This window comes from Hemicordylus capensis, chromosome 2, assembly GCF_027244095.1.
Source record: "Hemicordylus capensis ecotype Gifberg chromosome 2, rHemCap1.1.pri, whole genome shotgun sequence".
Lineage (NCBI taxonomy): Eukaryota > Metazoa > Chordata > Lepidosauria > Squamata > Cordylidae > Hemicordylus > Hemicordylus capensis.
Window position 1 is genome coordinate 75,118,724 of NC_069658.1, and position 25,369 is coordinate 75,144,092.

The window sequence follows — 25,369 nt, forward strand, 5'->3', positions numbered from 1 at the left end:
TTATTGTAAGATACTGTTCTTTATTTGTATGTATTCTTCTAAGTACATTACATCTTCAGCACAGGTTGGCTAAAACATACTAGATTTTCCCGACACTTGCCAAGAAAACACACACAACCTTACATATTTTAATCAAGTCCAGTGCAGTTATTTGCAAGTGAAGAATAGATTGCTGCAAAAGTATACTCCCATCAAGCTACCATATCTTTCAATATGAATAACTCTCTAGATACTCCAAGTGAGAATAACTATCTCTGAGAAAGCAACATTTTTCAAGTCTACTTGCTTGCACCTTAAGTTCCCCTGTTTTGTACCTTAGACTGTAAAGCTGATCTGATTCTATTAGAGTGCAATAACTTATTTACAGGTCTACCCATTACTCCCTTATGGCACCATTGAATAAAGTTCAGCTTGCACTAAATTTATCCACAGCACATAAAGATGCAATAGCAATGAAAGGTCACAGTATGGAAGGCTGTTATTTTGCAGCTAAAACGTTAACATTTTCTAAATCTCTTTCTGACTGGCTTTGAATGCTTCATTTCCTAACAGACAAGAAACCTACTGGCTGTTCAGTTTATATTGTTTTCAGCTCCATGGCGGCTTAAAAGAAGTTATCGCAAACTATTTTTAAACTAGCACCACCTACAAATGGTGGCTGAAGCAGCTAAACTGTGTCTTTGTCAAGCAGAGCCCTGCAATTTCACTGCAGCGTTTCACTATTCGTAACAGTCAGTGCCAGCACTTTATAGCTCTCTCGTGAACAGAAGGCACTCAGCTGAGAGAGTATATAAAGCAGTCTGCAGCTGCAGGAGTTGTATCCCTCAAAGAGAAGGACACACATTGTCTCTCCCACTTCCTTCTCTACGTGCATTTTGTTCGTATATAACCCACATTGTGCACATACTGGAATGTACAGCAAACTTACATGACTTTTCATGTTGAAGAAAGCAATTTGCAACACGTACAATGGCTGACATCCATTATGGACAAAGTGTCCATAATCCTTAGCTGTGGGGCTGCTGTGTCCTTCAAAGGCATTATTGGGGGCTCTGCGAAACAGGAAGTTGAACAAGCATGGCCCCCCATTTTCCATGGGGAAATTCATGCTGCGCTGGATGTCAGTCAATGTAAAAAAAAAAAAAACATTCAATGCAGGTCTGGTCTTTCTTTTGCTCCTATATTAAAAGTGGCACAAATTATCTCCCTCCCTTTATTTTGTTATGAAAAGTACAACTTAAGGACATTAGGTTTTTGTTTTTTGTTTTTGTTTTTGTTTTTTTTGCCATCTGTCAATATGGGGGAAACCAGGTAAGGCATTATGAAATTAACAAACACACAAGATGCGATGATATCCACTACCTTAGGTGACTTTATAAAGGTCTGGTTAGATTTAGACAGGGTAGGCTATTGGTTGTAAGAGCGAAACCTTTGTAGCCAGAGTTGTAACTCTTATTTTCGGATGGGGAGGCCAAACAGCAGAGAATAGCTATCACCATGGTATGTTTGCAAACTTCTAAGGGCATTGGGCTGACTTAGATGGTAGTTCAATAGTCCTTCAGGGAAACCATACCCCTCCTGCAAACAGGACTTTGGGTAAGTAGCCTTTGCAAGAAAAGCAAGATTTGGAAAGACCATTTTTGTTGTTCTGCTTAATCCAGTGCCTGCAAGCCCCACAGAAATGAATGGCTACTGTACAGAGACTGTCCACTGACCTACCTCCTGTGCAGTTTTAACACCAATTGAACAGGGTTGTTTTTAAATAGAAATGTGATCTTGCTTCTAGTCAGTGGGCAGTTATGAAATATTAGCATTTAATCCTACCTACTTTTCCTTAAGACACAGCATCATTTATCATTCATGTTGCCACTGTTTACCACCCTTCAAAGGAAAGACTAAGGAGTTTAAGGCCAAGGAGCACCCGATCTGATTGACACCACATGGTGAAGCCTCTGCAGAGAGCGATACTGGGCTTTGGGATACCATTGGTGGGCCATGCATATACAGCACTAGGACACTGCTTACCCTGCTAAGTAAAGTGGGATGGCACTTCTGTGAGCATATAGGCATCACCTCTCCCTTGTCTCCACTGCATCCAACTCTGGCAAATAACTTCCCAGCATGTGGTCACCAAAAATGTGCTTTTAAGTATTTGAAGGACAACTTCTACAGCTATACATACTCTGGTCCGAATACTGCAGATATATGCGGTCTGTGCAACAACAATATCAGTGTTCAGCACTGTAACCTGACTTCACTGTTTACAACATTGTTTGGGGGGCAGGGGAGAGGGGATACATATTAACATACAGCTTCCTTTGTATATGCACACGCACACACATGCAAGAAAATTACTGTCATATTTTGATATAAAACTAAACATTACAGCAAGAACCATACAAATATTAACAGAACTTTTCCATATAGAGATTGCATGCACAAAGAAACAAAGTGTAATGGGCAGAGCTGGGGGAGGGGGTGGATATTTTATTTTACAGTAACTGCAAGACAAGACATTACTGAAAGTTCTCTCTCTTCTTAGGAGATGAATAAACTAATCTGCATAAGCTTTAGATGCCACACACTGCACTGGTTTTAAATTAAAAACGCTTACTTTCAATACAGAGAACTGCAAAAAAGCAAGCAAGCTTACAAACAAATTCCTTTAATAAAATCAAAAAGTGTTTCCAAGGCAACATTTTCAAATTGCTCTACCACAGTCCCAGTAACATCAAGCTGTATAAGGGAAGTGATGAGGAAACTTATCTTCCAGTTAACTGGTTCAGGTGCTCTTCTTCTCTTCGCCCAGTAAATTTATTGTTGCTTTTTTTGCTGGAGGGGGAAAATCCACATTTTAATAAGTGAGTATCATTCAGTAATCCAAAACTATTGTACTATTGGTACAAATACAGATGGAAAACTATGTCAAAGTTATCAAGCTTTGCAAAACAATCCTGGGAAGAGGGGGCGGGGTAGAAATAGTGCCATAGTTCTCCAGCACCAGATTTCCAAGGAGCTAGGAAACCAAGCTTCTGGAATTAATCCAGCTCGATATATCATCTACCAAGCATACTTTTGATAGACTATGCCCAGCGCTAGAATTCTGCAAGCTTTATGGCTCACACACTGCACAACAAGCTACCTGTCTAAGCAACAGGTATGCTTGTTGCTTCCATGGCACTGTATACACATCTAGTGCCCCCCGCCAACAAAGTGTGCATGTTTGCACTCTTGCTGCCACCCCCATGATTTCCAATGGGAATAGCAGAAGAAGTGCGAGGGTGCACTCCTTAGTAGACATGGAGCCTCCCTACTTGTGGGGTTTAGAGTGCCACAGAAGCAGCAAGCATGCCTGTTGCTTAGACGAGCAGCTTGCTGTGCAGTATTGTGAGGCAGTATTTGTATTCACTTGCTTACTTGGATAGTTCATCCTCCTTTGTTAGTGAAGGTTATCTAAGAGCGAGTCATTCCTCCCACTTTCTTTGGAGGCAAGGCTTTGTAAGAGACTTGGTCGCCTTAAGTGAAAGGAACCTTTGCCAGTTTCTCAGCTATTGCCTATGCATGTGAGACTTTGTGTTTGAAAAATTAAAGCTTGCACCCAGTAGCACGTTTTGGGCTCATACAGTACAAGCATGGAATTGCAAGATACACACAGCCTTTCATGGAGCAACTCAGTTCTATTATGCAGATCAATCCCAATGCTATTGCCTATGGACAAAGACGAAAGAATGGAGACTACATCCAGAATTACTTAGTTTTCATATGCTTGCTAGTAAGGCCATATTAGACCAATCCTTGCAGGGCAATAAGAACTAGTTTGAAGCCTATGGGTAGAAAGTTACTCTAATGAAACAGACCCACATCTCAGAGGGCTTCTCAGTACACCAGTTCAGCAAGACTATCCAAAACCAGTTATTAGTGGACAACCACTCCCATAGTGTTAAGAGCTCCTTGGGAAAAATAGGCCCCGGTGGGCTCACCTCACCTTCTTTAGTAATTGTGTCTGCCGTCTCTGCAGCTTTGTCTTTCAGATCCTTCACAACACTGTCCAGCTGAGCCTCATGCTTTAGGAAGATAGGGCGGATAATTCGGTGGTAAAGTAACTCTGCTCCATTTGAGGGACTTGGGGCCATGCACCATAACAGAAAACCACACTGCATAAAACAAAGGAAGGAGAACACCCAGAAGTCAGAGAGTGTAGCCCTGTCTACTGCTGGTGATATAGAAAGACCTAGAATGTTATAATTCAAACGAATACATCCAGGAGGCTTTGGACATGATGTGGAAGATGAATGCGCTGCCCTTTTGTTTCTGAGATAACTGGGGTTGCCCGTCTCTCCCATGCACATCCTGCCCCCACCCCCCATTTAGTTGAGACACACATGCCATATTTTATCCAAAATGCCTTTCTGACTGTCAACAGAGCTTTGTAAAGAAACTTAAGTTTTAAGAAAGTGTTTTCCTGCGCACAATGGAAGAGGGCTTCGGAGTCAGGCAAATGCAATCATGAGCCTAACAGCATTGTGAGAGCTCCGAGTAAACCAAGATACACAGTGAACACTGTCTGGCACTCACTGAAAACATTTATGGCAAAAACTGTAAAGTGCTAGGAATGGAGAGAGGGCAGTGAAGGACAAGAGCAGTCACCGCAAAGTGAATGGCAGTCTTTGTTTACACAGCAATTTTGCTGATGTCTCTTTTATTCAGGAACAAGACAACAATAACTTATTAGTATGGCCAGAGATAGTTCTACGTCTAAAAATGGACCTCTCAGTCTCCCAGGGGACAAGGTGGGCTCCTAACCCTTCTTGAACTCCAGTACAACTGGAGCAACCCCAAAAAGGTCAGCCTCAAGAACAGCCAGAGGGAGGTTAGCTTGGCACCAGAGTCGTCCTCCTGGCTTGCTGCATTCGGCCAGTTCCCACTCCGGGAGAACTCCTGGCTCCCATACTCAGAAGCAGCTCATCATCAGCTGCCTTGTGTTGTAATACCCCAGTGCAGAGCTGACAGGGCTTATAGCCTACTTACAGCCCCGCCCCTTCCTGACCTTGCTTTTTTCCTGTCACACCCAACCTAGCTGACTCCCTGGAGCTGTTTCCTACAGCAATCCCTGCCTTCCTTGCCCTTTCAACCCCACTGGGATCCAACCAGCCTGGACCCTTCTCATCCCCACTGCCCCCAAAGGGAACGAAAGCCTCAGAGGAGAGATGCCACGCCCTTCCCCAGCCTCCACAGGGTAACAAGCAACCAAGTAACATGGCATCCCGATAGGACCAAAAAGCTCTCATTCCATTAATAAAGAAAGCCTCATGCATCTTAAGAGATCTTTCCAATACAGCCAAAGTTCAAGAAAAATCTATTTACATACATCCTATGGGGGAGGTCAGACCCTTCACAGCTGAAATTCGGATTTGGCTGTAACTACCCTTGGGCTTGTTTTTTTTAAAATGTGGTATTACCAAGGACAATGGCCAAGGCTCATCTTAAACACACCATCAGTGGGATTGAACATGTGCTGGCATACTTGGTCACAGGAAGAATACATGTCAGCATGACCATGGGTGTCGGCATATTCAAAACCACATACATGTAAACAAGTAGATAAGTGAATGCTTGCAAGCGAATGGGAGCATTATAATTCAAAACTAAGAGTGCAATTTCCCACCAGGGTTGGTTTGATTTAAGTCAATTAGATTTAAATCGCTGCACTGAAGGACTGAATTTTAATGATTTAAATCACTAGTCAGGCATATTCTATTTAATCATCATTTTGTAGTTAAAGCCTATTCTTGTTGTCTAATATGACCCTAATACATGTCAGGGATAGATGTAGGTTTCAATTTTATAAAAAGGTACACACTTCTTATAATGACATATCATTCGGACAGCCGAGCCTTGCATTTCTATGTTACCCTGTTTGCATTTTGCACACATGCACATCTTATCCACAGGTAAAGGAACTTCATTAAAATATTCCTAAAGGGGGTCTCTTGTGGCCTGCTGCCATGATAGGCATTTCCCTTCCCTTCTACAATGGAAGATACACTTGGAAAAAAATTTCTCAGGACTGCATGAATATGTTCTAATCACTTTTGGTTTCACTTTCTATTCCCCTCCCCATCCTGTGCAGACTCCTCCTCAGATAGATCTACCCCATCTCCCCAAATCTCCATTCACTGACCTTCTTTAGAACTTCAAGCTTTATGCTGTATGAGTGTACAGAAGTCTGTACGCATATTTGTGTGAATGACTGTACCTGGTTTCATTTTAAAAGTGAACCTGGATACAGGCCCTTCAAATGCATAGTAGTGAAAGGAAGAGTATTGCTGTGCCTGCAATCAACATAACATGTGAATAACTGTACTTGTATTCAGATCTGTACCTGTGTACACTGTACACTCTTTGGACAAATGTTGAACATAATGTGTGAATGGGCTAAGTGTCTTTGCACTTTGGGGGAGGGGGCAAGGGCTTGACTATGTGCACTGCATGTATACCACCTGCAGAATAGGATTGATCAGGTCTCATGTCTGTTAACATGTTCATAGAAAATAATTAGAAGTTATAATTAACATTCATGAGTATATCTTTGACCTAGGTTCTTTTTTTTTAATAAACTGGTTAAAAAAAATAAAATCCAATTTAAATTAAAAATCTGATTTTTTAAATCAATTTTTTATCAACCCTGTTCCCACGAAACCATTCTTACACACACACCTACCTACCTACTGGTCACATCTCTGTAGACATGCTATTGAAACAATATGAACAACAAAGCACCGTAAGACCTAGTTTTTAGGTATTAAAAAACATGTACACTTCACTGGCAAATGAAATATTACGTTAAGCTACAGTATCAATGTCATCCTTTCACACTTCAACTATTTTTCCTCTTCCGATTTTTGGAATTTCACTTCATCATTGTAAGAATGAAGAAAATCCTCCTTTGTCTCCACTGCATAAGTGCCCAGGACCACTATTTCATACAATAGCTTTGGTACAGGAAGTCAACTTCCTGCACAAGCCATGCCGTGCTGTCTTTCCTTCTGAATTCTTTTATCCAACCTTGTAGGATCTGGATTGCTACTGCAAATCACGTTTCACTGTATGCTTTAGAGCAAGGACAGGCATAAGGTAGATTGGGATCTACTGGTTGTTCTCTGGGTGATATTTGCAGTAGATCAACAAGACCTGTTGACTTCCAATTGTTAAACAGAACAGAAAAGCCTTCCCCCTCTCCTCATCCCCCAACTAAGAAAGAAATGGGAAAGAAACCAGGAGTTTATTTTTGTGTGCAAGGAACGTAAGCTCCTTTCTAGTATGGAAAACAAATTCCTGGGTGAATCACATAGCCGTCTAAATGTACAGTCTACCCTATTAATCACTATTTTTTGTGTGACTTCAGCTGGTGGACCTCATGCTTCAGCAGAAATAGTAGTTCCCGTAAGTCTGAGATCCACCCACCCGTTTTCAAGCTAAAGACAAAACATGGTGCTGAGCTGGCACTCTGGCAACCGCTCTACAATACCCAAGACCCACTGGAAACTCCTAAGTAGGCCATTTTGTAGGTGGTGGTGAAATGTGAGCAACAAACCTTCATCATGTAGTAGAAAGGGAACCAGGAGAGAAAGATGTCAGAGAAGAATTCTGCTATGCTGAAGATGCCATACACCACCCAGTAGGTTAGCCACTGTGTGTCATCATCTTTGTTAGGGCTTTCAATGGCCTTGATGCTGAAAGAAAACACATTAAAAAGGTGAGCCATCTTAGTATTACCATGAAACACTGGGCCTGCTCCTAACCTCTGGTACCATCAATGGCATGGTATAGCAAGCATTGCAGCCCTGGGCCTCAGTGCTGGCACAATAACACATAGTTGTTTGCTCTGCACCATGATCCAACCCTGTAAATAATACACAGCATCCTCATTAATTTGGGCATTACTAGGCTCCACTGAAATTAGTGGGACCCAAGTTAGTCATGACCAGTGTTCTCTCTAATTTGTTTCATCTGTGTGCAGAATGAGTTTTGTTCTGGGTGGCAGTATCAAGGCAGTGTGCGCGCACTTGCATTCAGAGTGGGGCCTTCCTGATTCAACCTAAGCGGGATCTAAAATTAACTAAGCGGACATCAGAAAATGTGTGAGTGCGCACACATGTGCACACCTTAGAGGGAACAGTGGTCATGACTAAGGATCATCGAAATCAACAAGACAAGTCATGACTGACTATTCTGGATGTTGTCCAGCATTGCTAGAGATAGGACAGATGTCATCTCCTCTATATAAAGTCTGGTGGAGAGCAGAGCTGTCTTTCAAGAACCCTGGCGGGGTGCGGGGCCCAGGGCAAATCAGTCAGTGCATGGCCCCCTTCCAATTAATTCTAATGGGCATGGACGTACTGTTAATAAGATCAAGGGAGATGAATGTCTCCTGGCCCACAGCCTCTGAGGGGCATTCTGAGGTGCCCCCAAGGCCAGTCCTGTAGCCACGAGTGTGAGCTGCAGTCCCAACAAGCAGCTTCTCTGTGACTCCAGATTTCCTTTTTGTCAGTCAGAGTGGAGAAGAGCAGCAGAGGCAGCAGCGAGGCTTCTTGAGCTCCTCCTCCCCTATGCGGCAGCTGAGTGTAGTTAGGACAGAGCTGGGACTGGAAGCTAACAAGCTGCTCAAGTGGAAAGGAAAGTCAAACAACTCTTATCTGTTTTTTTGTGTGTATGATTTTTTTCTGCTTCCCACATTTATGGAAGGGGAGGGAGGGAGAGCGAAAGAGAGATTGTTTGTCCCTGAGCAATTTTTAACTTTTAAAAAATTATTTTAAATGATTGGGTTCTTCCCTCTGTCCTGATGACCCATGTGAAGTGATCTTCTTCCAACTTCCAATGAGTCACTTTCCTCTCTGTGAAAGGAAAGAGGGGGTGGCAGCAGGGGTTTATTGATTGGTTCTTTGATGGTGCCATGATTGTTGAAAATATATTCAATTGTTTTTCAACCAAACAAGTTCCCCCCAAAATTTTCCTTGCTCCCAGAATGGCTCAAAGTACTTGAGGGTTGGGGAAGAGTGGAGCTAGCCTAGCATCCTTCCTGATTGTTTGCTAATTTTAAACTGGTTTGCCTGGATATCCCTCCACCTGCCTTTTCCAAAGGAAAAATTAAAAAAAAAAATGTCCTGCCAGGCTACAGCCCTGACAAAAATTGTTAAGCTCAGAATAGAAGCTTCCTTTGGAACCCACAGAAGGGGAGGAGAGCTGGTCTTGTGCTAGCAAACATAAATTGCCCCCTTGTATTTCACAAAGCTGATACTGTTGTATTATTTGGTTCTGCTGTTGTTTACACCTTGTAACTGTAGTCTCCTGTCCTCTGTTAATCTGCTACACTATATTACAGGTATCCTTAATGTTCTTCTGCAGCAGAGACATGGAGCCAGGAGGAAGGAGAGGAAGGCAGCGAGGGGCCCATTTCAAAATCTCATCTCTGGGCCCATTCCAACCTTGGTACACCCCTGCTAACGGCGGTTAAAAGAGTGGGGCCCAGGGTGGTCGCCCTGCTTGTCATGCCCTAAGGACAGCCCTGGTGGAGAGTCCCACTAGATCTATTTTTAGTTTCAGATAGTAGTAAGAATGGGCTCTAGTCCATTAAAAGCTTATGGTGAGCCTCACTGGGGAGGCTATTCCATGAATGGGTTACCACCACCAAAAAACCTTCGCCATTATAGCCTTATTGGAAAACATGATCAGGCTACAACAAAGTACTCCTAAGCATCTTTACTTAAAAGTAAACCCTGTGAGATTATTACGACTTACACTTCAGTGCTAAACATGCTCTCCGAGTATAGCTACATTCCTCAAGCCCATTGCTTCACAATACAAGAGGCAGCTCATTGAAAAGTGAAGATGCATTGGGAAAGTTTGTGGAACAAAGGTCATACGTTTTCCTTGAATATTAGTATCAGGCAAAGTTGTTTCAAGCCTATAGGCGACTCCTGTTATAAATAATACCTATAAACCAACTTCCTGGATGTGTTAAAGAAAGCATAGCAAACTATCTGGTGTAATTGTACAGTAAAGAGCTTTGGGAACAAAATCAGAATATTGATGGAATGGTGCTTGGGTTATTTTGTCCTATGGGCTCTTTTATTCTTTCTTCTGACATATATCAATTATGTAATTCAACAGAACAATGACACATACTATATATTTATAGCTGCTAAGATTCTCTTTGCTAAATCTGTAAGAGCGGTTAGAAAAATGTGGCTATATTTACAAACTGAGGGGGGAAAGATTAAAATGAAACAAATTCAAGAGAAACTAGATACTCCTCCACTCCAATACCAGTAGTTTATGCCCAAATGTTCACATTGCCTTTTCAATGTTTTAAATCTGACCTCCACGAAATGATATTCTCATACATCATTATTTGATTGTTTCTGTACAATTCTTTTTTGCTATTTATTTTTAGTAAATAAAGCTCTTGTGCAAATTTCAAGTGGAGCTCTGTAATACGGCACCCCTTCCTCCACCAGGCATTAAACTTTGTTGAAGCCAGAGCCAAAAGCTCCTGCTGCTGACTATTAAATATGAATAATTACTTTAATAATCACTTATGCCAAGTGATTCTGTTGGAACATAGAACTCTAATCAAGATCAGGCAGAGCATGTAATTATACTGTTTGCTAGAACTAACATATCCATTAGATACAAAAACTCAGATCAAAGTGAAATCAAGCTGAACATACAACAGTTCCCTATGTTCTGAGTCAGACCATTGGTCCATCAACTCACTATTATCTACACTGACTGGCAGCAGCTCACCAGGGTCTCAGACAGGGTTCCTTCCCAGCCCTGACCTGGAGATGGATGCCATGGATTGAACTTGGGACCATGTGTACACAAGGCATGTTCTCTTCTACAGAGCCACAGCCTCATATTATCCAGTTCTCCCAGGATGCAAGAAAGAGGGTTCAAATGAGTGTTCCCTCTAATAGGGATTCCCAGATGTTCACTACAACTCCCAGAATCCTTAGATGTAATGGCCTTTGGCTGGGGATTCTGGGAGTTGTAGCCAACAACATCTGGGAAACCCTGTTAGAGGGAACAGTGATTCAAACCTGTGGCGTAAGAGCCAATATATTTAAGGCTATGGCATTTTACACTCACTTGCTGCCAAATCAGGTATTATTTAAATCAATGTGGCTTTCTAATCCATTTACTTGGCCTACCGTAAAGCAAATGTAGGTACAGGATTCTGTTCAGTAGCCTCTGACCATCTTGCCAGAACAGGTTTTTTGTTTTTGCTTCAAGCAACATCAAGCTTTGTGCCAATTTTCTGTCCACAGTTGTTTTTGGTGGTTTTTGTTTTTGTTTTTGTTTTTTTTAATGTCAAGGTGTTAATTTTCAGATTCATATCATCATGATATGAATTGGAAAATTAACACTGTGACATTAGGAAATAAAACACAAAACTGGACAGAAAACTGGCACAAAGTTTGATGTTGCTTGAAGCAAACACACACACAAAAGACCCTGAAACTGACTACCGGTATGTGTAATACAACTGTTTTGACCTACAGAACCATCTCTCACTTCAAAGATAAAATAGGCCAGGAACTAGAAGAACAGGTTCTAGTATGGGAAGAGAAAAACGGATCCCATTCTGACACTTAGTTTCCATTCAGCTGTGGAAAACAAAAATGCCATTAAGAAACACAAACATCTATCCCTATATTGGTCTTTTAGGGTGGGAGAAGAGAAAGACAGCATGTTCAGGATCTGATTATTTAACCCAGGAGGAATTACTACCATATTACTCTCTTACTACCATAGAGTAATTACTCAGTGGAATTACTACCATATTACTCTAAACGTTAGTAATGCCGATAAGAATTCCTGTTCTACTTATCAGCATTCACTGAAAGAGTAGGAGAAGCATGGATTGTTTTCCTACCGATTCAGAGAAGGCGGCAGAGAAAGAGGAGTTACTAACTGTACAGTTAGTCACTCACTTGCTTACTTGGTGCAAGTTGGAGTTATCACTGGAAAGTCTCATGAAAGCCGCACTGAGAAAGTCACACCTGCACACACTAATCTGCATTTTCAGGACAACTCACTTGGCCACATCACTTATCTAGCCTGTAGTAAGTGGACAAATGGGTGTATGTTTTAAACTTGGGGCTGGTTCAGAGATCATTTTTCTCTACTATGAAATAAGCAACAAATAAAAAGGGAACTCTCAACAGTAGGACTTCCAAATGAATCTATTATATGGAACTCGTAGGCCTGGTATGAGGGCTCCATGTGTTCCATGAATCAGACATGCACCTCTAGTTCTAAGGGATTTCAAGGCAGATTTCAAAGCAAAAGGAAGGGAAAGAGGGCTGGTCAACATTTCTTTAGTTCCGATAAGAACTATAAAAATAAATGACAATTTCTTCAGCTAGGTTTCCTAATATCAGAAACACAAGCTTTCCAACAACTGAGCTCAGAAGCACTTTGCAAAAGAATTGTTTCCTGTTGGAGCTAACAGAAGCATTGCAAAACCTGAGCAGGATGCGGAGATCTAGAGTCTTGCAATCACCTGATCTTGGTTGGAACCAAACTAAGCAGATGGAAGCTAAGTTAGGATTCACGGAGTAAAACACAAATCTACTGTTCAAGCAGAACATGCAGCATTTAATGATCTTGTTGTATCATACTCTCTTTACTGCTTCACATGCTCTTGATAAGGAGTCCGCAGGCAGGGCCCATCTCCTTTTTTACATTTTTGTAAGTTATTATTTTGCTTTCTGCACACACATAGACCCATATGGCAGGCATCTATACACCAAAGATGCAGAACAAAGAGTAACTTCCATTTTGTTTGGATTTAAAGCAGGTAGTCATAAGGTATGAGCTAACTCTGTGTCTTGTAAGGCATTAGCAGGAATCCACAAATTTAGGCTTAGCTCACTTGCCAGCCATTATGTGTCATTCTGCAGAGAAGAGAGCTGGTCTTATTGATTTATTTGATTTCTGTACCACCCTTCCAAAAATGGCTCAGGGCAGTTTACAGAGAGAAATAATAAATAAATAAGATGTAGCCCTGTCCCAAAAAGGCTCACAATCTAAAAAGAAACATAAGATAGACACCAGCAACAGTCACTGGAGGTACTGTGCTGGGGGTGGATAGGGCCAGTTACTCTCCCCCTGCTAAATAAAGAAAATCACCACATTAAAAGTTGCCTCTTTGCCAAGTTAGCAGTTAGATCTTGTGGTAGCAAGCATGACCCGCCCCCTTAGCTAAGCAGAGTCTGCCCTGCTTGCATATGAATGGGAGACTTGATGTGGGAGCACTGTAAGATATTCCCCTCAAAGGATGGAGTTGCTCTGGGAAGAGCAGAAGGTTCCAAGTTCCCTCCCTGGCTTCTCCAAGATAGGACTGAGAAAGATTCCTGCCTGCAACCTTGGAAAAACCACTGCCAGTCTGTGAAGACAATACTGAGCTAGATAATGGTCTAACTCTGTATATGGCAGCTTTCTATGTTCCTATCACCAGGTTACCTCTAACAAGGATTCCCAGATGTTGATGACTACAACTCCCATAATCCCCAAGCAAAAGCCATTCCAGCTGGGGATTATGGGAGTTGTAGTCATCAACATCTGGGAATCCCTGTTAGAAGGAACACTGGCCATCACCATCAATCCCCAATCTTCCCTCAGATCCTTTTCTGGCACACATTCAGAGGATTCGGGAAAGAACCAGGCCTTCTGCCATTTGTAATGGGATATGGAGATGGTAAGAATCAGTGGGGTCCCTCACTTACTGCTCCAAAAGGATTCCTACTGTTTCCCTCCCTTCTCAAAAGTGGTAGTGGAAATGAGACCCCTAGTGAGGAGATGTGTTGAGGGCACTCACCACTGGCGAGCTGGCAAGTGGATTTGTAGATGCCTGGCTATTGCTACCATTTCCAGGGGAGAAATGGCCAGCACCTTTCCCCTGCAAGTGCGACCCAGCTGCTTTTAACAGTCTCCCCCTGTCTGCAATCAAGCTCCAAGACTGGAAATAAGCCCAACTAGGACAGGGGAATGTTTGCAGGGGATAAAGTGGTGCATATCAGAAGCGTTAATAATCCCCTTTTCCAGTCACTGATTCTGCCCCACATATTCATTTTGGAACATGTTTGCCATGTGAACCTGTTCTTCCGCTTTAGCTGCCAGATCAGGACATTAAACACTCCTGCTGTTATTTATTTGAAGGAGTCCTTTTTTTAACCCCAAGCCAAAGCCTCTTCAGGTTCACTTTCATTACATAATTTGTTTTAACAAATTACTGGAATACAAATTAGTGGTCAGAGAAAGAAAGAAAGCTCTAGAGAAAGAATATATATATATATATCACTTTTGAAATGCAAATTAAAAATTCAAATGAGAGGCGCTCTAAGCTACGGCTGCAAAACTGCGGCCGTCCTGCAGATGCTGAACTACACCACCTATCATTCCCTATTATTGGCCACGGTGCCTGGGAAGAATGGGAGTTATAGCCCCAAAACAGCTGGAAGGCTGAAGATGTGCAACTCTGCTCTATGTTCAGGACATAGAGCTGGCAGAAAACTGGACCATGCCAGAAGTGATATGATACATCACACTAACTGTTAGGCTTTACACACACACACACACACACACACACACACACACACTTACTTGATATGCAGGTTTTCTCAAACTTGGGTCCCTAGATGTTGTCGGACTACAACTGCCATGGGAGGAGATAATGAGAGTCGTGGTCCAACATCATCTGGGGACCCAAGCTTGAGAAACCCTTGTTACAGAGCAGGAATGCTTAGGAGGAAGAAAAGCAGGTCTCCAGAAACATGCTGCCTTCCACTGGGACATACAAATAAATGCATCGTCATCTTGAAGAAATACATTGCAGGCAGTGTCCCCTCTAACAGGGATTCCCAGATGTTATTGACTACAAATCCCAGAATCCCCAGCTGCAATGGCTTTTCCTTGGGGATTATGGGAGTTGTAGTCATTATGAGAGTTGTAGTCAACCTCTGGGAATCCTTGTTAGAGGGAACACTGATTGCAGGGATGGTTACCCAGCTTGGAGCTCATTTTTACTCCCCATGGGAGAAAGTCTAACAAGGTGGCTGGTATTAGAAGCCTTCTGGAGCCACATTCATAAGAATCCAATAAGCTGACTCCAAGATCCCTGCTAAATGAGCAAAGAGACCCCCTTTTAACATGGTGATTCTCTTTATTTAGCAGGGAGAGAGCAACTGGCCCTATATCCATCCCCAGCACAGCATCCCTCCAGTGGCTGTTGCCGGTGTTTATCTTATGTTTCTTTTTTAGATTGTAAGCCCAGGCTTTGGGGACAGGGAGCCTATTTCTTGATCTCTATCTCTATAAACTTTGGGAAATTTTATTGGAAAATGGTATATGAATATTCATCATCATAGATCCTTCAAGGAAAGGCAGGATAAGATGGAACATGCAGTCCGTCAGCTTTGTCCTCTCCCACCCACAGTCAATTGTGGATCTCCACTTATTGTTTCTGTTGAAGGGTGTGAGGAGAAACAGTAAAGCCCTCACACAGCAGAGTATGCTCTGGTGGTAAAGAAATTTAGCCCAATAGATTATTCAGTCATCCCAAAGCCTTCAGTTTAAGATGAGAGTTAAGACACTTTACATTTTCATTCATGCTCTAAAAAGAACAGAAATTGCAAGTTAAGGTGCCAGTCTTAACTTCCATGCCTTATAAGCTGTAAAGACTTTGTAAAGTCTGGTATATGATAATGGCTTTAGAAATCTGGCTCCATGCACCCACACTTTGCCTTGAGCAGAGATGCATCAGGCAGAAATTCATCAGTAGCATCTCTAGGAAGTGATTAGGAAAACTGCACCAGTTAAATGTCTGCCTGGTTGCATCCCTCCCCAGCCCAACGTCCAACTGATAGATGAAGGATCAAAAGTATATGGCTTAGTATATGAGCATCTGTTAGGGGAAGGTATGGATCTTGCAGGAAAAAATTGCTTGGTATCTATTGTATTAATAAAAATTTTAAGAACAAAAAACAAAACTACAGTGCGCCAAATGGAGTCCTGAAGCAGAGAAAAGCTCCAGAGTCTAAAAAATGAAATTCATTCATGTTACCTCCACTGAATCTTTTGACAAGCTAAGAATTCCTTCCCCCTAATGCTCTAACCCATGTTCTTGCTATATATTAATTTAACAAACTACAACATTTTCTACCAAATATTCTGTGTTCATGAACATTCAAATACTTTTGAGCCTTTATGCTACATGAGTCTTCATATACTTTTAGCTTTCTCCTATTATATAAACAGAGCCCAACGATTAAAGAAAAAAACCTAAGTGATTTTTCAGAGTCTGGAAATCCACAAGGCAAACCAGATCAGTCTCACATAAATCAGGTGGTCTAGAAGAAGAAAACTAAACAAGAGTGGCAGACTTATTTCTTCTTCCTTCTCTCTTATACCATTATATTTTGTAACACACAATCTAGATACAATGGATGCTCTTCTCCACGGCTGGACGAAAGTGGAGCATGAGTTTTACCTGCACAGGAAGTGGGGACTCTATCTGTGCTGCAGGCTTGCCTCACATAATGTGGGGTGGAAGACGTGATTTTGTTGTCTCCCCTCCCTACAAAAGCTGTGTTTGCTGCTGCGCAACCCTTAGGGACATATTCCCAGCAGCAAATGGGGTTTTTGTGGGGAGGAGAGGCAACTGAAAATCACATCCCTCCCCCCTTCCCCACACACTATGCTGGTAGTGTCCTGGCTCCCCACAAGTCATAGGGCTGTGGAGAATATCAGCCAATATACTCATTTATTCACAGCAGGGTACCAGGGTATCAGTTATGGTAGAGGGACTGAAAAAAATTCCAATGATAAATGGAACTTCCTGCACAGAAACCTCTGATACCCTTGGCTCACAAATTTAGCACAAAAGCAGAAGAGAACAAAGCTGTACCTAAGAAAATCAGGTGCAACATGGCTGCAGATTTAATGCACAAACTACTATTCAGACCAGGATTTCTCAACATTGGGTCCAGTGTTCCCTCTAACAGGGATTCCCAGCTGTTATTGACTACAACTCCCAGAATCCCCAAGCAAAAGTCATTGAAGCTGGGGATTCTGGGAGTTGTAGTCAACAACGTCTGGGAATCCCTGTTAGAGGGAACACTGGTTGGGTCCTCAGATGTTACTGCACTTCAGTTCCCATAATCCCCAGTCACCTTTGGTTGGGGATTATGGGAGTTCAAGTCCAACAACATCTGGGGACCCAACATTGAGAATCCCTGGTTCAGACCATGCAGCCTGCAGTTCTCTCTCTCTGTAGAGCCATTAATCTCGTGTGTATCAGGGGCTTTGCTGAACTAAACTAAACAGGCTTGCATTCTGTTCTCCCAGCCGTTTCTTTTCTTCCATCTGTTAGATTAGTATGTGGCTGGACCATATCAAGACAGCCACATGCCATATTTAAAATGCTTGTACAGCAGCTCTCAGGCATATGTAGAATGAACCAAGAAGACAGGCACACACGGATGGCCATTCCAATGCCACAGAGACTGAGCAAAGCGCTCCCATCTTGTGCATTAAGTAGGGGAAGCAAGTCCTTTAGCGAGGAGCAGCCTGAACTGTCACCAACAGTGGGCAGAAAGGTTTAACCCCGTCTAGGCTGGATATTTCAATGACATGCTTTGAAGGAGCAACACAGCATGGCAAGCACAGTTTGCACAAACGTCTGCTACGCAACTCCAGGATGAATCAAAAACAGTGCCGCAGCTCTTGGCTATGTACACCAGTGTTTCTCAACTACCAGTCCCTGGACCAGTGCCGGTCCATGAGCAGTTGAGTGCCAGTCCGTGCTGGTCCATGAGGAATTAATACCCCTACAAAACAATTTTGAGCTGGTGGGGGCCTCCGTTGCTGGGAGCTCTCCGGAGCTCATTTCTAGCCAGGCAGCCCTTGCTGCTGAGATAATGTTCATTGCGAGGAAGCAAAACGAGTGTTATTGAAATTGAAGTTGTTTTGGGTGGTGCCTGGGGGTGGGGTCGGGGGGGGCAACCCCTTTACTAACTGCTGCTCCAGGAAACTGTGCACAAAGAATGTACCAGTCTATGACTCCAAAAATGTTGAGAAACACTGATGTACACTACCAATTCCTTTTTCTTTTTCTGTTACATATCCAGTCTTCACATTCCCAGAGTTATACCATAAACATCAAAGAAACAGTGGTGTAGTCACAAATTCAGAAGTGCAGGCACTCTCCATGGCAGCCTTCATGGCCATACCCCCATGGCCACCCCTCTTACCCAAGAAGGACATGCACCCCAACTTAGTACAGTTTAGATGGCTTTTTAAAAAAGCATTAGGCACATTCACAGAGGAAGAGGTCTATTACTAGCTCCCCACTGCATTCTCTTCCCCTTTCCTCTGCTCTCTCTTGTGAAACCAAGGTCTGCATTGGTTTGCATTTGGATGCGAGACTACATGTAAGTGCTGCAAGATATCCCTGAATATCCTGTTATTCTGAATAGCATACCTCCCAATGACCTGCAGGTACAAAGCTTTTAATGGACAATCCTGCCACTTAAATTAGCCAAATGCACTACTTTTTACACCAAAATATGCTCAGGGGAAGGCTGATTTTTATATTTTTAGAAGAAATTCTGAACATACCACCCAATGATCTGGAGCTCAGACCTCTCCTTCACCCCTGCCCTCCCTGGTTCTCTCCCCCACCATTCCTCCTCTTGCTCTGCCTGTCACTTGTTACCCAGCTCTTGCTATGGCAAGTGGGTGGATCTGTTCTCTAGGGAAAGTGAGAGAGGCCATATATTTTCTCACCACAGCAAGAATTGTGGGAATGGCGACGAACACACATGCATGCTGATGCCGTCATCAGAGTGCATGTGTTCCAACGGTCACCATCAGGGTACATGCACTTCCATCAACATTTCCAGTCTGCTTTCACAGTGGCAAGAGGGCAGACAGGCTCTCTCACTTTCATGAGAAAACCGATCCACCTGCTTGCCATGGCAAGAGCTACTTCAAAGTGACAGGTGGAGGCAGTGGTGATGGGGAGCCAGGGAGAAATCAGGGAGGGCAGTTTTTCCCTGTGCCAGTGCTGCCACCTGTGAGCTGGGGCCAGGAGAAGAACCAGAACAGTGTTCCTTCTGCATGCAAGCATGCAGATACTCTTCCCAGAGTAGCCCCATCCCTTAAGGGGAATATCTTTCAGTGCTCATATGTAGTCTCCCATTCAAATGCAAGCCAAGGCAGACCCTGCTTAGCAAATGGGACAATTCATGCTTGCTACCACAAGACCAGGTGATTTTAAACAACTTTTTAACCTTTCCCCAAAACTTCCAAACATAATATTTGGGGATTTTTGGATAAGATTGTGTAAGATTTTTTGCAGAAAGCATTTGTAAGAGTTTGCTGTACTGACCACAGTGCTTTCTCCTAATGCCATTTTCCAGAAAAGTTGCCCTTCCAAACCTGCTTTTTGCCCAGTTTGGGCAGGACAATATTTATTGGGGAAATGGTGTGAGGGTAGAGTTATTCATTCTCCCTCAGCAATCCGATTCCCTAATCTGTGGTTGCTCTTTGAAAGAACATAAAGAGACGTGATCTAACATGGATCTCATCTAGTCTAGCTCCAAGTTAACTCTTAACTGGATCCTTGTGGAATTCTCAATACATAATTTACCAAAATGAAACATTCTAGCTTATTTGGGCAGCCCCTGAGTAGTTGCGAGGGAGACAAAAGTATTGGCAATATTCCAGTTTATGCCAACAAAGTATCTAGGCTAGCAATGGAACTTCAGGCTAAATGCTGTAAGGGATACTGGTTCCACCCTCTCCTGGATAGGAGACCCACTGAAGTTATTTGAACAATTATCTGTACAGCGTAACAGATGGTCATTCCCCTGTACATTTTTACCTTAAAAATCAATGGCATCCATGATGAATGACCATAATTCCCACTTTCAGTATGGTTGAGATGAGTAGAAAGATCTGCTCTGCTTCTCCCTAGAGTTAACCATGTTCTGGTCTGCATTTTGGTCTCTATCTAGGGGAAATCCTGGTGGTGAATAGATACAAGATTTTATCTAGAGATACTGCACACCAATGGCTCCTTAATGTACATCTACACTGGCTTTCTGCATTTTAATGCAGATATGAGTTAATAAGTAAAGGTTAATCTAGAGTATACCACCTTTGTGACAATTTCCACAGGTGCAATATCAGGTGCAAATATGCACAACCGCTTTTCTGTGTTAGATGGGATTCCTTTATTAATAGTGCACACTAGGTTTCCACAAAACAGGCAGGTTAGTGGTATTATCAGTTCTGTTGCATGTGCATGTTCCTACCATGCATGGAAGACTATTGCTGGACTGATGCATATCTGGAAAAGCAATTTTAACAGATTCTTCTGTCCCAAATGTATCATGGCTTTTTGAGATAAATCAGTACTGAATATGAGTCATTACCAGATGATCACACTGAAGTACTCAGTTCACTCTGTATTTAAGTTTCATTTTTCAACAAGTTTGTTTTTTACTTCTATTTGGTTACCACTGATACAAGCTTTGACTATATCTAGCTTTTACTAAGTTTTAACAGGAAACATGCAACTTGTCCACAACCACAAGTCAAGGAGAATTGTTCAAACCCCATATAAGCGCATAAAATATCTACCGTAAAGAGCACATGGGTATGAGCAGAGAATAATCACACTGACCTGATGTGTGCATTTCAAACAATTTTTAATATGTGAATTTGCATAACAACTTTTATCCAATGCACTGGAAAGAAAAGGTAAACATGAAAGACTACTTCTGAAAACAAAATTCAGCCATGTTTAGTGCTATTTTGGGGAAATACTTCACAGAAAGTGGGTCTGTGTGCTGCATAAGGAAAAGGATGTATAGAACAGAACTGGATTTTATATAGATAAAGACCACTAAGGCTCAGACATCCTTATACGAGACAATAAGGACTAGAGTACTGTGGTAGTCTGAAGAATAAGCAGAGTAAAGTAACTCACTTTACAGAACAGAAGATTACTTTGTTTAAATGGTGCCCCCAAGCAGAGTAACTGGCCTGGTTCAGATAGTACGTGGAACCATGTCACAGGAAAATCAACCTCACAATAAGTGTGATAGTCTTTAAAGTTGTAGACAGAGAAGGCACCAGTACCCTCTAGATATTTTATGCGCTTATATGGGGTTTGAACAATTCTCCTTGACTTGTGGTTGTGGACAAGTGTAAAGATCTCAAGTGTAATTTATACATTTTGAGTCAGTGGCTCAGTTCAGATGCCACATGGAACCATGATTTAATCCTGGTTCCATACAATGCACACAAGCCTCAGACTCATATTCTCCCTCTCCTTTGTATCTAAGAGGATATTGTTTTTGGCTCCCTTTCAGAACAAGCCAGGTTTTGCCCAGATGCTTGAACCGAGCAAATCTCAGCTTGTTCTAAAATGATAACAAGAGCTGAAAACTTCCTCCCCTCCAGGCTGCTACTGAAAGGCTCAATCTTGCATGTGGAAACATCAACACTTCTGCAGAGACACTCTTAGCTAAAGCTTGATAGCATTTCTATCCAGTATCGAAAGACTGCTTTTGGCTTTAAGCTTGCATTAGTGAAACAGTTGTTACCCAATGGCTTAATACTGCAAAGAGGAAACACACACTATGGGACTATGTATATTTGCAGAAACAATGAACTGTGCAGGCAACAGCCACTGAGGTTTCCTCTCTATAATGAACCAACAGCTATGTGGAACAAACATCTTTGACACATGTATTGCTTAGGCAAGTCCTCCTTGATGGATAGATTTAATTGACAGTGTTTCCATACACAGAGACCAATGATAAAATTATATCATCATTTTAACACGTCATCATCAGTGTTCCCTCTAACAAGGATTCCCAGATGTTGTTAACAACAACTCCCATAATCCCCAAGCAAAAGCCACTGCAGCTGGGAATTATGGGAATTGTAGTCAACAACATCTAGAAAGCCTTGTTAGAGGGAGCACTGGTCATCATCCTACGATGTCATAATGAATTTACTCTGAATAGTTTTATCATTGTTACCAGATCCTTAAAAAAATATGGGGGAAGTTGCCTGTACTTGCTTGACTTTAAGCAAGTGCTTGAATTTAGTCCTCAGACCTCTTATCCTGGAGAACTCCCATTGTGGACCAGTTCACACAATATATGAGAATTTCCCCCCACACTATTGCCCTGAGAATGTGCAGAACTGTAACTGAGGTTGCAGCTGGACTGCACTTGCAATGAGGCACTATTTGGGTGAATTTAAACCTCCAGCTTGTGGGCTTCCCAGGCGCATGTGGTGGGCCACTGTGGGAAACAGGATGCTGAACTAGATAGAGCTCGGGCCTGATCCAGCAAGGCTGCTCTTCTAACAGTCTGTACCTCCATGACTACCAATATTTTTATACTGCTCAGTTTACATAACTAGATAGATAAAGATGGCCCCTTGTTCCAAAAGGGATCATGGTCTAAAAAACTCTTAAGGTAGAAACCAGCAACAACTGGAAAAACACTGAGCTAGGGTTGGATAGGGACAGTTGCTCTTCCCCTGCTAAATATAAGAGAATCATCACTTTAGACCAGAGGTGGGGAACCTTGGCCCTCCAGCTGTTTGTGGCTGGGGATGATGGGAGTTGTAGTTCAACAACAGCTGGAGGGCCAAGGTTCCCCACCCCTGCTTTAGAAGGTGCATCTTTGCTCACCATTCTTACCAAATGCAGATCTCAGTCGCTTCTCAATAAGGTTCTCCCAGCAAAGCTTCAGAGAGTTTTATTCTATTACACTAAGGCGTGGCTCTCACCCTAATCCATACCAGATGTCTCCAACATCGAACCTTTAGTCATATTCCCACAAGAACAAGAATGCATTTGCTTTAAAATTACATCTCACAAAGAAAGGGCACAAAAGCTAAGAATTTATAAGTCCCATTGAAATCAAAGTGCTTAACTGGCTGGATGGTGCCCTGTGTTTTTAGAAGGCCTGTGCATTTGCTCAGATACAAACTTGGCTGTATTCCCTTCATGATGTTCCACTGTGAGAAAGCCAACAGCTTCTTCATAAGACAAGAGGCTGCCAAGTATCTGTCCAGTCTGGTACACCTAGAAGCTTAGTTAGGAAAGCCTCCTAATTAAGAGAGGTCACCATCACCCCTCACCACAATACCATGGTCCACCTTGCCACCCCTCCTTGACATACAGTGGGTTCTGACTTTGGATCACTGTACAGGAGTTTGCATCAGCTAGTTCTGTCCCACTGCAAAGCCCTCAAGATGTGAAAACCCTATCCAGGGACAAAGAAATCCAATACATCCATACACTGTGATAAATTTAATCCTGTGCCCTTTGTTGGTCAATGGACTGAATAAAGATGATTGTATCCTGTGCCCAACATGACGGTTTGGCAGTTGCTTAATACTAAAGAAGAGTGTAGCAAAAGGGGAAACAACTATTAAGAATGGAACACTTTCCGTCTCACACCCTATTCACCCTCTGCCCAACTACCGTATTTTCTCACAAAGAACTCATGGGTTATCCATTTTTTTCTGCAAATGAAAGTGGTGGACTTAAAGGGCTGCGGGCTTTCTAGCAAGACATTCACAGAGACTGTTTATGGACTGTCAAGCCCTTTCCCCGGGGAAACTGTGGGGGAGCAGCGGGGTGTGGGCTTTTGAACTGACTTACTGAACTGCGGGTTCTAGGCAGGTGCGGGCTCCTGCTGTGGGTGGGGACTATGCATGAAAATACAGTATCTCTTTCAAGATCAGCTCCAAGCTTGCAGAAGCAGAACACTTACGAGATGTATGCAGGGTAAGCAAACCCGATCAGGTTGCAAAGCAGGGATGCTCCATAGCCGATCACCAAGTAGACAGCCAGCACGCCAACAAGGGCTATCCAAAGAGAAAGCAGAAAGTCAGTCAGTGGGTAGGGAGGCCGAACACACACATACCCATAAGGCAATGCCTGGTTATATAAAGTTGGAAGTACTTTCTTCACAGCAGAGCAGGAAGGAAGTCTTTGTTGGCAAATCTTCTCTTCCCCTGAGCTCCCTCTCAACCACAATTCCCCATAACAAAAAGAAATCCAGGCACCACATTCTGCTGCCCTCCCACTGATAACAGAAAAATTCACCAGACATGACCTGAGGGGGATGGGGGCAGGCACTAACCTGTAATACTGAAGGGGTACATGCCACATCGGAGAGGGGGAAACCGAGACTTCGACTCAGCCCCAGACACGTCAGCTAGTCAATTACCATCTTAGGGGAGTAACTAACTCTTTTCTCCTCCTCCTTTCCCAGCAGAAGTAACCAGGGATTCCCCCAAAGCCATCAAAAGCAGGGCCGGTTCCCACCCGGTTGGAATTGGTTATAAGCACACACGAAAAGCAGATTTCCCCCAACATGGCGAGGAGAAGGCAAAAGAAAAGGAGGAGCAGAAAGGAGCTGGTCTGCTGTAAGACGACACCAGACCGTTGACTACTGCTGCTGCTGGACATTCAATCCTAGCGACCGAGGCTCCGCCGCACCACCCCAGATTATTGCACCCTGCTGTGTCCGTGTATGTGTTGCTCTCCCATAAATATCGCCCGAGAGAGGCAGGCGCGAGAGTCTAGAAGCCCCACTACCCAGCACATTGGGCATAGGAAAGAAATAGACAAAGTAGCGGGAGGGAAACCTCGCACTCCTAGCGTATTCCCAAAGGATGCATGCAAGGGACAAACACAACAAGCCGCGGTGGAGGCTGGGTTGGAAGATGACGCCCCTCCTCAGGGGAGGGGGCTGCCTCTTATTTTGTTACAGATTCAGAACATCGCAGTTCCGTAAGCGACTACAGGGTCCATTCCGCTTGCGGCATCCTCCCTGACTGCTCTCATGCGAACGGGCCCGGAGCACACGGATAAGACAGTGCTGGCCCAGAGGTGTCGGGAACTGAGTCTGGGGAGAGTGGGAGAAAGAATGGCCAGGCCCGGGGTGGGGGAGGGAAGGGAGCCTACGGCGATCATGTCCCCAGGCTGGGCAGGCACTCACCGATGGCGATGAGGGACCTATTCACCCCAGTCTTGCTCTCGATCTTCTCCAGCATGTTGGTCAGGCAGTTCTTCTCGTGCAAGAACTTGTCGAACCTCTGCCTCATGGACGCGGTCATGGCGAAATCTCTCCCGGCTCGCCTCGAGGCAGAACCGTCCTTTTGGCAAGCACAAATCCGCCCCAGCCGGAATGGAAATGGAAATGTAAAACGGGGCGGGCGCTTCTGCTGCCTACCACCAGCCTCGCCTGGCCTGCCTTGGAGG

General features: G+C 43.3%; 1 protein-coding gene across 1 annotated transcript; it reads right to left on the reverse strand.

Annotated features, from left to right (window-relative positions):
- On the reverse strand, positions 1-25,369 carry REEP5 (receptor accessory protein 5). The gene is made up of 5 exons (XM_053295135.1): positions 25,107-25,369; positions 23,874-23,967; positions 7,595-7,733; positions 3,986-4,154; positions 1-2,832 (listed from the first exon to the last, which is right to left on the reverse strand). Exons 1-5 carry the CDS (start codon positions 25,222-25,224, stop codon positions 2,783-2,785), a joined length of 570 nt encoding a protein of 189 aa, XP_053151110.1. The 5' UTR covers positions 25,225-25,369; the 3' UTR covers positions 1-2,782.